We start from the raw sequence: 12196 nt of genomic DNA on the forward strand, positions 1-12196 counted from the left end.
TGGGTAAAAGCAGCAGAACAATCAGTGATTTCAATCTGCTGCAGATAAAATGATGGAAAAAAATTCAAATCTGAAATTGCTCACCTGGACACAAAATGCATCATAAAGCCTGTCACCTTCTAAATAGTTTTCAACTGGATAGTTTTATCGATCAGAATAAGACTTGGTAAAAATGTACCATAATCATTTCATAGAGTGACCTTCATGTCTCTTTTAATTAAGAATGTTTAACTCTCAACTTGGTTATGTGCCAGTAAAAACTAAGAGCACAATGAGAGGCCAATACATGGGACTGATATATCAAAAGCGGGATAGGTTGATGTTCCTAATACTGTTTTTTTTTATTTCTTTAATATCCTGTTCTTGTCCAGGCTTGTGAACAACTTCTACTGGGGAAGAGATAAGACTGGAGCAGTCTCATCCTCACACTGCAGCACCTATATATCCCACAGTGACATGGCTCCCAAGTGGACCCTGGTACCTCTCAGCTGAAAGGAGAAAGGCTGTGAGCTGAAGTAATGAACAATTAAACATAAATGGGTGGGTAATAAATATACCACTTTTTAAAATAAAAGTGTACCCCACAATAATTTATTAATGATGGTAATGAAGTAGCAAACAAAAATTGCAATTTTTATACAAATGTTGTGAAACGCGTTTATGGTCCTGGAAAGCCAATAACAGTTGACTTCAAAGCACTGACGACACTGTTTCATTTGACTTTAAATAAAATAGTCAAGCATTCATAAACAGGAATTATTCTACTATAAAAGGATAATTAAGAATTGGAATCTGATTTCTTAAGTATTTCATTTCTTGGCTCCATACTGTGTTTTTAATATTGTTAACATGTTAAGGTAATATCTCATCCATTTAAAACAACACAGAATTCTCAACTGACTTCTCTAATTCAGTATTTGGACTATTCAATAAAACTAAGATGGAGACACAGTTACATGTCATATCTGAGTGCATTTCATTGATGTGTCTTAACTGCCATAATGCAAGCATTTATTGGCTCTGGAATCATCCAGCAAATTAAGATTGATAAAGTTAATTATACACTTGAGCAAGAAATTAAAGGTGCACATAACGAGGTTAAAATAACTTCCATCGTTCAATTCCCTATTTGGCCATTTTAAAATATATGTACCATCACTATTTTTGTGCCCTGGCAAAAACTTGCTACAGAATTGCTTTTGTGAGATTTGACATAGTCTTCAAGTAAAGTTAACGCACATTTTAAAAAAAGGTTAAAAGTGCAGAGTGAAGTAGATGCTCAGGGAAAAAAAAAATATATATATATGATTGAAAGACTCAGGACGTATTTGCTTTAGTGTAAATAATGCTTTTTCTGTTGTGAGTAGCAAAAACTGTGAAAAGTATGCACATTAAAGTCATCTGATATATACAGAACAGCAAAACACGTACAGATTCACAGAATATAAATAAATTAACAGTATTCCCATTTTTCTGTATGGAAAAAGCACTTTGTAGTCAACAAATCACTAATTAGGCAATAATAACAAAGGAGGTTTAGCTATTCAATTGGTCTAACAAAGCTGCAATCACTACGTTAATTTTTCCTGCTGTTCGGCCCCGACTCTGTAACAAATGCTGTTCAGTTCCTTTCAGCAGCCAGGAATAGCCCTAAGTTCATCAAAATAGGATAAATAATTCATCAAAATGGAAAATATTGACAACTCTTTTGGTGTGCATTTAATTCAAAGTATCATATCCATACAGTTAAAAAAATGTTTCCTGTTGACAGCCTCAATCTATCCGACGGCGCTTCTTCCTGGAATAAAAAATGAAAATGGTGAACACTCAGTGGCTTGAGCAGCATCTGTGGAGAGAGAAACAGAGTTAATGTTTCAGGTTGATTACCTTTGATCAGAACAGGTTAGTTCTGACAGAGAAGTGAAAGGCTGATTTCTAACTTTTCCTAGTTCTGATGAAAGGTCTTTGCACTGAAATGTCAGAGTCATATAGCACAGATATAGACCATCTGGCCCATCACATCCAACACTGACCAATGGGCACCCATCACTATTAATCCCAACTTCCACAGCCTTCAATGCCTGGGTGATTCAAATGTTCATCTAGACATTTCTTAAATGCTGTCAGCGACTCTGCTTCCACCCCTCTCTCAGGCAGTGTGTTCCAGGTACTCACCACTCTCTGGGTGTAAAAGGTCCATGTTAAATCCCCTCCAAATCTCTTATCACTTACTCAGAATCAATGTCCTCTGGTTTTATCCATCTCTGATATGGGGCACAGTTTCCTGCAGTCTAACCTGTCTGAACCCCTCATTATATTATGTACCTTAATCATGTCCCTGTTAACTTACTCTGCTCCAGGGAAAACCCCAGTCTCCCCTTATAACTGAACTGCTCCGTTCTGGTGAACCTCCTCTGCACGCTCTCTAGCGCCATCACATTCCTGTGGTGTGGTGACCAGAAAGGTGCACAGTACTCTAAGCTGTTCACAAGATCACAAGACAAAGGAGAAGAAGGCCATTGGGCTCAAGTCTGTTCCGCCACTTCACCATGAGCTAAACTATTCTCCCATCTAGCCCCAGCTGTTCCGACTAATGTTTTATAAAGTTGGGGCATAACCTTCCTCCTCGTGTTCAATGGCCAGTCAAATGAAGGCCAGTATCCCATACGCCTTCTTAACCACGTACTCACCTGTGCTGCCATCTTCAATGATCCTTGGACTTGTACACCACTCCCTAGGACTCAAGCTTTCATGGTGTATGTCCGAGCTTCATTATTACTCCCAAAATGCATCATCTTCCATTTATCTGGATTAAACTCCATCCACCATTTCGCCCATTTCACCAACAGATCAATATCACCCTGTAGACTAAGTCTAACCCTCCACGCTAAATCAACAACACCACCAAACTTTGAGTCATCTGCAAACCTACTGATCATGCCTCCTATCCACATCCAAATCATTCATGTTACAAACAGCACTGATCCCTGTGGAACACCCTCACTCAAAGACATCCAGTCACAAAAACAACACTTTACCATCACCCTCTGTCTCTGTTAACTATTTCTCCCTCCACAGACGCCTGCTGGGTTGCTGAGTGTTTCCAGAATTTTGTGGTTTCTATTTCAAATTTTCAGCACGTGTAGTTTTGTGCTCCTGATGGCTGATCTTGTGCTGATCTAGTTCCATCTATAATGAGAGATGTGATGGGATATCCAACTAAATGATGCACTCTGAGGAAAATGCTATATGCAGCAAATCAGGGTCAACCTTAACTAACATTGTTTCCTTAAAAGCCAAGTTTACTTTTTGTACGGCAGAACTGATGCTGCTTTAAATAAGCTGAGAATGGAACTTCCTCGTTAATGCAGTTTAAAAGCTCAATGTGATTTAGAATCACAAACCAGAGTCAGCATTCCTTATGATAAATGTCCCTTGAGTTAAAAGTTAAGGGGCACACTATGCACAATGGGTTTGTTGCACTCTTGGAAGACTGCTGGGACCAGTGTGAATGCCCTCTACCACTAGAAGGCACTACTGCATAATATTAGTTTCTCAGTCCAGCTTGCCGACAACAGATCTCATCCAGATTTCACTTTGCTAATAAAAAGGCAGTTTTCATTGCTGGCAAACTAGTTATATAATCTTCCAAGGCAGCTTAACTGGGCAACTTTCCAACTGGCATATCAATTACTCTCAGAAATGTGATGTTGCATAAGCACTGCCATTACATAACTAATCACACACTTTAGCTTTCAAATATAGTTATTTCAAACAATTGACGGAAAACTTAAAATATCCAGAGCTTTAGGACTTTGGGCTACAAGCTGGGGAGGTATTCTGACGTCAGATTTCCACCCCCAAAGTCCCTGGAGAATTTGATTTTGTTCCCTGTGTTACAGCTATTCTGGAAACAGAAATCGCCCTTACAGAATTCATAAATCTCTGCCCAAAAATTTGAGGCAGGGAGTAAAGTTTGCTCATAGAATAAAAGTGGGGAAATAAATAAACACAACATACTAAAGAAACAACAAATTTTGTCAATTTTTAGTTTTAGTCACTCAATATTGTGGGGGCTACAAGACTTGGATATGATGTCACTGCATCAATTGGGTTGGCAGTCACAGCCACCCCTACTTTGCCAGCCCGCTCCAGTCCGAGGACATGTGAACACACGCCTCAGAGTGCAATGCTGCCGCGGTCTTCATCTGCAACACATTTCCTCTGATGTGCAAGGCTAGTGGATTAGCAAAGGTCTTATGAAATGGAGATATCAGGGAAAGGGATGGGATTCGAGGATTGGGGTTCATGGGAAAAAGAACGTGTAGAAGTTTGGGGTATAATGGGTTAAAGCGCAGTGACTTGGTAGAAGTGGAGTAATGGCCGAGAGATTACTTTAAGGGGCAGGCCATGGCTACAGCGGTTCCCCACAATTAGGCAACAGTGTTCATAAACCTCAGGCGTTTCTATGGGGCAAATGTTTTTGATCTTCTGAAAAACTATATTTCTTTTCTTTCTTCCAGTTACAAAAATTGCCACCTTTTATATGAAAAGCATGCGTATGTTTCAAATTAAGGTCAAGTCTACTTGTGTGTTATCTTATGGTTTCATGTTCACTATTGGAGAAAAAAGCAGAGATTCTGTCTGCATTCCTCAATTCAACAGTACCGGTAAAGATATTAAATGCAATGAGAATAGATTTTAAAAAAAGACCTCAATGCAAAGTTGCTTGATTCACATTGTCAGTTCTTGTTCAAATTGAATAAACAAGGCACTTACGGAAAAGAACAGTTCAAACTGAAATAAAAGCAACTGCTAGAAACACTCAGCAGGACAAGCTGCATTTGTGGAAAGACAAGAGTTAACATTTCAGGTTGAACAACACACATCTCTGACCAGAAACAGTAACTCTGTTTCTCTCCACTGATGCTGCCTGACCTGCTGAATGTTTCCAGCATATTCTGTTTTTAATTCAGATTTCCAGCATCTGCAGTTTTTTTGAATTTCAGTTCAAAGTGAAGGTCATTTCTAATTGATTATATCCCTCCTCCTTGTAAGCTGTAGACATAAAGAGTGTCTCAGTTTGAACACAATTGGCAAAATAACAGCTAAAACCTTGTATCTTATTCACACTGTTTGTACTGACCAACAAATTTTATTTATGGTCCTACTGCAGAGTAAAGTCGACAATTCCTTTCCTCCCACAGATGCTGTTCGACCCACTGAGTGTTTGTTTCAACAAATGTTATGTGTTTCATTTTCTAAATGCTACTGGTTTTGCCTATTACTTTGTTGAACCGTTAAAACTACATCAAATCAAGTTCAAATATGACCTTCCTTTATCTTTTCACAGATATATTTCAAATCTGTGACAAAAAGTCAGCTTTTGCATCCTATATTTTAATAATATTACCATGAAATGCAGGGAAATATGATATTTATATAAATTTGGTAAAGAAAAGCAATTGCATAGCAGTACTTGTAAATTTAGGATCTCAGATAATTGTACATTTTATCTTACAACTTACCAGAAGCATTCTAGCAGAACAGGTACATGACAAATTCAAGTAAATTGAAGACAAAAGAAAGGCCTGAGTGCAAAGCTCTAAAATACAATTTGAATAGTATGAATCTATCTCTGGGTACAGAATTCCAAAGATTCATCACTGCGAGTAAAGAAAGTTCTTAATTCACTTCTAAATGGGCCACTCCTTATTTTGAGACTGGACAACAGCATTGATGTGCAGTGGGATCTTGGAATCCAAGTCCACAGCTCACCGAAGGTGGCCATGTAGGTAGATACATAGCATGCTTGCTTTCATTAGTCGGGCCAGTGACTATAAGAGTAAGGAAGTCATGTTGCAGGTATATAAAACTTTGGTTGAGCTGCACTTGGAATCTCGTGTGCAGTTCTGGTCGCCCTATTACAGGAAGGACGTGGAGGCTTTGGAAAGGGTGCTGAAGAGGTTTACCAGGATGTTTCCTGGAGAAGAGGGAGAGGTTGACAACTTGGGCTGTTTTCTCTGAAGAGTTGGAAGCTGAGGGGGGACCTGATAGAAGTTTATAAAATTATGAGACACACAGGTAGGGTAGACAGTCAGAATCTTTTTCCCAGGGTAGAATGTCAAATACTAGAGGACATCCATTTCAGGTGAGAGGGGACAATTTAAAGGAGATGTGCAGGACAAGTTTTATTTTACACAGAAAGTGGCAGGTGTCTGGAATGTGCTGCCAGGGTTAGTGGTGGAAGCAGATATGATAGTGGTGTTTAAGAGGATGTTAGACACACGAATACACAGGAAATAGAGGGATATGGATCGTGTACAGGCAGAAGTGAGTTAATTTAATTTGGCATCATGCTTGATGCAGACATGGTGGGCGAAGGGGCCTGTTCCTGTGCTGTACCGTTCCGTGTTTTGTGCTGAAGCCCCTGGTACATTGAACTCTCAGCTTTGGTTGCCATGTAACCACATTTCTGTTCTGACAATTTCAATGTACTCATTCAAGATTTCTTATGCCATGAATTCCATCTTCTGGTGAGTGCAACAGGTGGCCCTAAATTTTGACTTTTAACATTTTTCTGTGTTCTGACTCTATTTGCTGCCTCACTTTCTCTGCCGCTGATTTGTATTTCTTACTACATTCTCAACTGCCACTTTCAGCTTTCTCTCCCTCCTAACTCTTCCAACCTCTTGCCTAGCTTGATTAAATCCTCCCCAAAGCATTATCAAACCTCCTTGCCGGGATATTTGTTCCAATCCTGATGAGATGTAACCCATCTGATTTGTACAAGTCTCATCTGCCCCAGAAATGGTCCCAATGTCTCAGAAATCTAAAGCCCAGTGTCCTGTAGCCTCTCTTCAATTCGTTTATTTGCTCTATTGTCCTAATTCTCCATTCATTATTGTGTGGCACTCGGAGTAACCTAATAACCTAATGTTACTACCTTTGAGGTCCTGCTTTCCAACTCCCTAAAATCTACTTCAGGCCCTCAAGAGAAAAAACTTTGTCATTTTAGTCTGAAAGGAGGTATAAAAGGGTTGAATGGATTTCCTCATTCTTAATTATGTGTAATTACAGATGGATAATGAATAGACTTTTTTATTAATAACACTCCTGTGAAACACCTTGGGACACTGTTGTTAAATTGAAAGTGCTATATATGTAGTTGTTGAACTATAACAGAAGTAGTAATCACTAATCAATAGCAACAACATGACTAGTTATTCATTAAAAGCCTCCAGTACATTCACTCAGAATGTTGAATACAGAATTTTAACTTCACTCTTAGACTGAATCGACATCAAGTGTTTGACATAGATGATGTAAATAATACCTATTGGAATCTGTTTGACATCCAGCTTAAACAATCTTATTTTATTCAAGTAAATTTATTAGAGTTAACAATAACAGTGGTTTAATGCAAGAATATTGACACGTGTTCCATTTCTCTTTAGAAAAAGGCACATTGGCGATGACTTTATTCCAAAGGACCATTAAAGTAATAGTTAGGGGCTTGGCAAGCAAGAAGGCACACATCCTCTCAAGTCACTAACGTTTATTAAAGGATCAACCTCTGGAACATAGCACTCACAAGGTCAGGATAAGGGAATCCAATCAACTGTTTTCAATTCAACTACCTAAAGAAAGCTCCAGCCCCTTTGCCTCAGAATCCCATTGGTTTCAAGCAATTCCAGGATACTCACCCTTACTGCTATATTTGCAAATCCATTCCTTGTGTTAATCCTCGTGTGGAGACTAATCAAAGATGACATGGGTCCAAGATCCTCTAAATTTGATTATTTACAGCCCAGTAGCCACAAATCACAATGATAATGGAATTGTTGACTATTGAGAGCTATCAATATTAATTAGCTTAAACCAGATCCAACCCAGACATGATATAAAGAGACTTCTAATGAAAGGCCATGACAGATTATTCAAATATCAGTTCTACATTTTCTTTTGCATCTCTTGTCCACTGTCACAATTTAAACTATCCTAGATTCACCAATTCCAACCTTGGATATCATTATAAAGTCACCTCACGTGTGCTTCCTTTCCAGGTTGAAAAGCCCATTTTCTAGTCTTTCCTCTTTATACAATCCTGACATTATAAATCATCCTAGGATCACTGCTTAACCAAAGCCCAGTTTGACCATCATTAGATACCAAGGTTAATCAGAAGCCTATGTTTGGCCTCAGTTTATTACGTGGACAGAGAATGCATGTACTAAGAAGCAAAACATAAACAGAACAAGCTGCAAAGCATTTAATGTTCTCTTGCAAAAGAGCAAATTAACATTCATTATTAACATAATTTTCGTGATGCTCCAATGCAATGTGGGAGGATACATCATTACTTCAGAATAAAACAAAATGATTTTACCACACCAGCCATTGAAAGAGAAATGTTGCCTAGTAAGTTGAATTCCAGCTGGAACATTACACTTACTGCTGTTGAAGATGCCAGGATAGACATTGGCATTGGAAGGATTCTGATATTTGCTCAACTCAGTCGTGGCTACTACCCACAGAATGCCTGCCCACAATTCTGAAGGAATGAAATTCCTCCACACAATATGAGAAATGAACTTTTATTGTAATTGCAATGTGTCTATAATTGTGTGTTTCAAGATGTACCATTAAAGCAAGCTGCTGTGGTCACAAGAAATGAGGCACTACAGGTTTTCTTCTCAAATTGGTCCTCATTGCACATGAATGCAAAATGAAACATTGACATCGGTAGTCAGATTCAAAAACCTAATGATAAATGACTGAGCAGCTTACATTTAACACAGGAGTGTGAGCAGATGCCTCAGCCTTTATCCATAATCTGCATAGTGGATCAGCAGGTCCTCAGACAAAAGTTAGGTCCCCAAAATTTGCTTCACTATAATACAGTCACATATTTAATAACAGGGCTATTAAAGCAACTACTTAATTTTGTGCTGGATTTGTTGGTCTAGCCTTATTTGTTATAAAGTTAAAATCTACTCACCTTAATCTTTTCCGGTATAGATCCTCATTGCCATCATCCTTGTGTTTTCTCATCTTGTGTTTTGCTTCATCTTCAGAGCTTGGAGAGAAATCTTCATCCGTGTGCCTAACTTTTTGCCTTTTCTTTTTTACTTTTTTAAACCTATCGTGGTCCAGTAACTCATCACTGTTGTCAGCTATTTCGTCTGGGTCAAGCAGCTCCTCGTCAGGCACATAAACTGACCCATCACTGTCCGAGCCTTTGTCTTCTCGCTCTGTTATTGACTCCTGACGTGAGCTCTTCTTCACTGGAACTCCTGCTTTAAATTTAATCTCAAGAGCTTTGCTCTGCAATTTCTGTAAATGCTTCTTCAGCTTTTGGTCTACTCTAGATGTGGTGCCACTTTTCTTATGGCTACGTTTTGGATCTGGAGTGCTGCTGTTTGAAGTCGTAGCTTTTGCTGTCTTCATCTTGTTTTTTTTAATGAAAGGTTTCCTCCGTATAGCTGCCATCTTTGCCTGGTCAGCCAGATACTTTTCAAAATCCGAAGCATCATTCAGCATGATCTTGTGAGATTCCTTTTTTGTTTCTTTCTGAGGTATCTTAGTGCCAAAAGGTGTCATCTGTCCTGTACGGATTAAATGTTCCCATTCTGTTTCCTGCACAGGCATCAACATACTTCCCAAGGTTGAAGGACCAGGTTCTGTCAAGGACACAAGTATGATATAGCAGGAGTTCAGCAACGTTCGACAGAAAAACTTCTTGTACAAGTAGTTCTGCTGTAACACACGTTTCCATAACACGAATCGGCTAAAATGCAATTCATGGATTAGGGAACACTATTTGCATTATAGTTATAGCATGATTGTGATAACCTGTTTAAATCCGTGCTTTGAAGGCATCTACAGCTTGTTCTGCTTTAATGCGACTTTCTATATGTGAGGTTTCTTAGGAACATAACTACTGCGTTATAGCAGAAATACCTGCATAATACATTTATAAATAACATTTTTACATTAAAAGTATCAGTGACAATTTCAACAAAGATACACTGGATATACTCCTGCTTTCAGATGCCGAAACCATTCACATTATGCAAGCATTTCATCCCAAACTGTGAATGTAAGGAATACAAAATCAGAGTGTGGTCCCTATTTTAGTCTCGCACAGCCAATTCTAATTAGCAGTTCAAAATATGTTATATTTTTGTCTTATTGGAAAAAGGTACATTTTTTCCATTTTAGATCCTTGGCATAGTTAAAAACAGGAGCTAGTTAAAAACCTCTCTGCAGTGTTGCAAAGTCATACAAGACACCTTTCTGAAAGAGGAAGACTGCTGTATATACACCTATTTAAAATGGGTATTTTGTGTTAAATTATCACCAGTTGGCAAACCATATACATAACATTTGAAGTAGCAGTCTCAGTCGCACCTCCTCCATTATCCACATCTCTGCACTGACAAACCCCTCTCCTCCCAGCCAGAGCAAGGACACGCTCTTCTGGCCCTCACCTCCCAACTTCAACAGATCATCCACAATTTTCACCAACTTCAACGTAATTCCAACACAAGACACATCTTCCCCTCCCCTTTCAGCATTCCGAAGGAACCATTCCTTCTGCAATTCCCTGGTTTACAGTTTGAGCTCACCATCCAATCCCCTTTCATGGCACTTTCCCATGCAACTAAAGATACAACATCTGTCCTTTTACCTCATCCCTTGCCACCAGCCACACACTCAAACAATCCTTCTAGGATTCACTTGCACTTTCTTTCTTTTTCAATCTTTTTATTAAATTTCAAATTAATACACATAACAATAGTAATTATACACACGGTGCGAAGACATCGGGATTACAATAACAACACCTGACATATACAAACACAGGAGGTAAAATATATAATCTGAACCTCCCAATCTCTTACTAAATGAACATGATACAAAAGAATAAGAAATTTGATTACATGAAAAGAGAACCCCAAAATTAAAAAACACAGTAAAACAACAAAAAAATAATAATAATAATAAACAAAATAATAACAAGACAAAAAATTCAAAAAAAAAGCTGGACTGTTATTTCTTTAGTTGAAAAACATTATTATGTCATTAGCTCCGCTCCTCTATATTCAAATAGAAGGTTATTGAAAGGGATTCGCAAAAGGTCTGCTTACATCATATGGAGATACTGAATAAATACCTTTTCAACTTAGTGTATTACATTCAGTACTCATGTCGTCGTCTCTTCTACATTAGAGAAACCCCCCCCCCCCCCACACACATTTGGTGAGCACTTTGGAGAATGAATATACAGGAGCTGGAGCCCCCTTGCCCCTCAAGCCTGCTGCACCATTTAATAAGATCATGGTTGATCCGATCATTACTTCAACTCCACATTCCCGTCTACCTGCGATGACCTTTCATCGCTTTCTTATCAATACCTATGTATCTTAGCCTTACAAATACTCAGAGACTCAGTTTCCACTGTTCTTTGAGGAAGAGAGTTACAAAGATTTATGTCCCTCAGATAAAAAATATTGCCCCATCTCTCCACCTCTAGCCTGCAAGTTGTCGGTCACTTTCACTCTCCATCACAATTCTACACTGATCACCGTCTTTGGCCCTCCTACAATGTTCCAACAGAGCCCAACCTCAAGGAACAACCTCTCACCTTCCTCCTGGGGATGTTGCAGCTGTCAGAGTCAATACTGAATTCAAAGGTCTCAGACAACCAGCATTTCCACCTTGTATCAGACTGGGCAGTTCATCCATCTGTAGCACCCTCAGATTTTTCTCTTTGCATACATGCTGCCTGGTCTGCTGACCATTCCTAGCATCCTCTTTTACCTTAGATTTTCAGCAAATGCTATGCTCTGTATTTCATAGCTCAATAATGCTTTATTTCTCTCTTCTGGCCTCATTAATTTTTCTTTATTGTGCTTCACACTGTTTAACTATGATAAAGCACTCATTTCCCTCTATTAGTTGGCACTGAAAGCAATGTGTCACCTGGACAACCTTGGCTTTCACCCACCACAAACAGTCCCTTTGTTCTTGTCACCGCTCCCCAACGTTGCAACTTAAAACTCACTTGTTTTCCCACTTTTCCAGTTCTGAAGAAGGGTCCCTGATTATCTGTTTCTCTCTCCACAGATACTCCCTGACCTGCTGAGCATGCCCGGCATTTTCCACTTTTAATGTCTTAAATATGCTGTAC

General features: G+C 38.9%; 1 protein-coding gene across 1 annotated transcript in view; it reads right to left on the minus strand.

Moving 5' to 3' along the window:
- The window catches only part of ercc6 (excision repair cross-complementation group 6), a 55467-nt gene that overhangs the window by 35455 nt on the left and 7816 nt on the right, over positions 1-12196 (minus strand). Inside the window, exon 5 of the mRNA XM_052041641.1 lies at positions 9002-9683. Coding sequence (XP_051897601.1) covers positions 9002-9683 — 682 coding nt within the window. The remainder of the gene's footprint in view (positions 1-9001; positions 9684-12196) is intronic.

Source organism: Pristis pectinata, chromosome 30 (assembly GCF_009764475.1).
Source record: "Pristis pectinata isolate sPriPec2 chromosome 30, sPriPec2.1.pri, whole genome shotgun sequence".
Lineage (NCBI taxonomy): Eukaryota > Metazoa > Chordata > Chondrichthyes > Rhinopristiformes > Pristidae > Pristis > Pristis pectinata.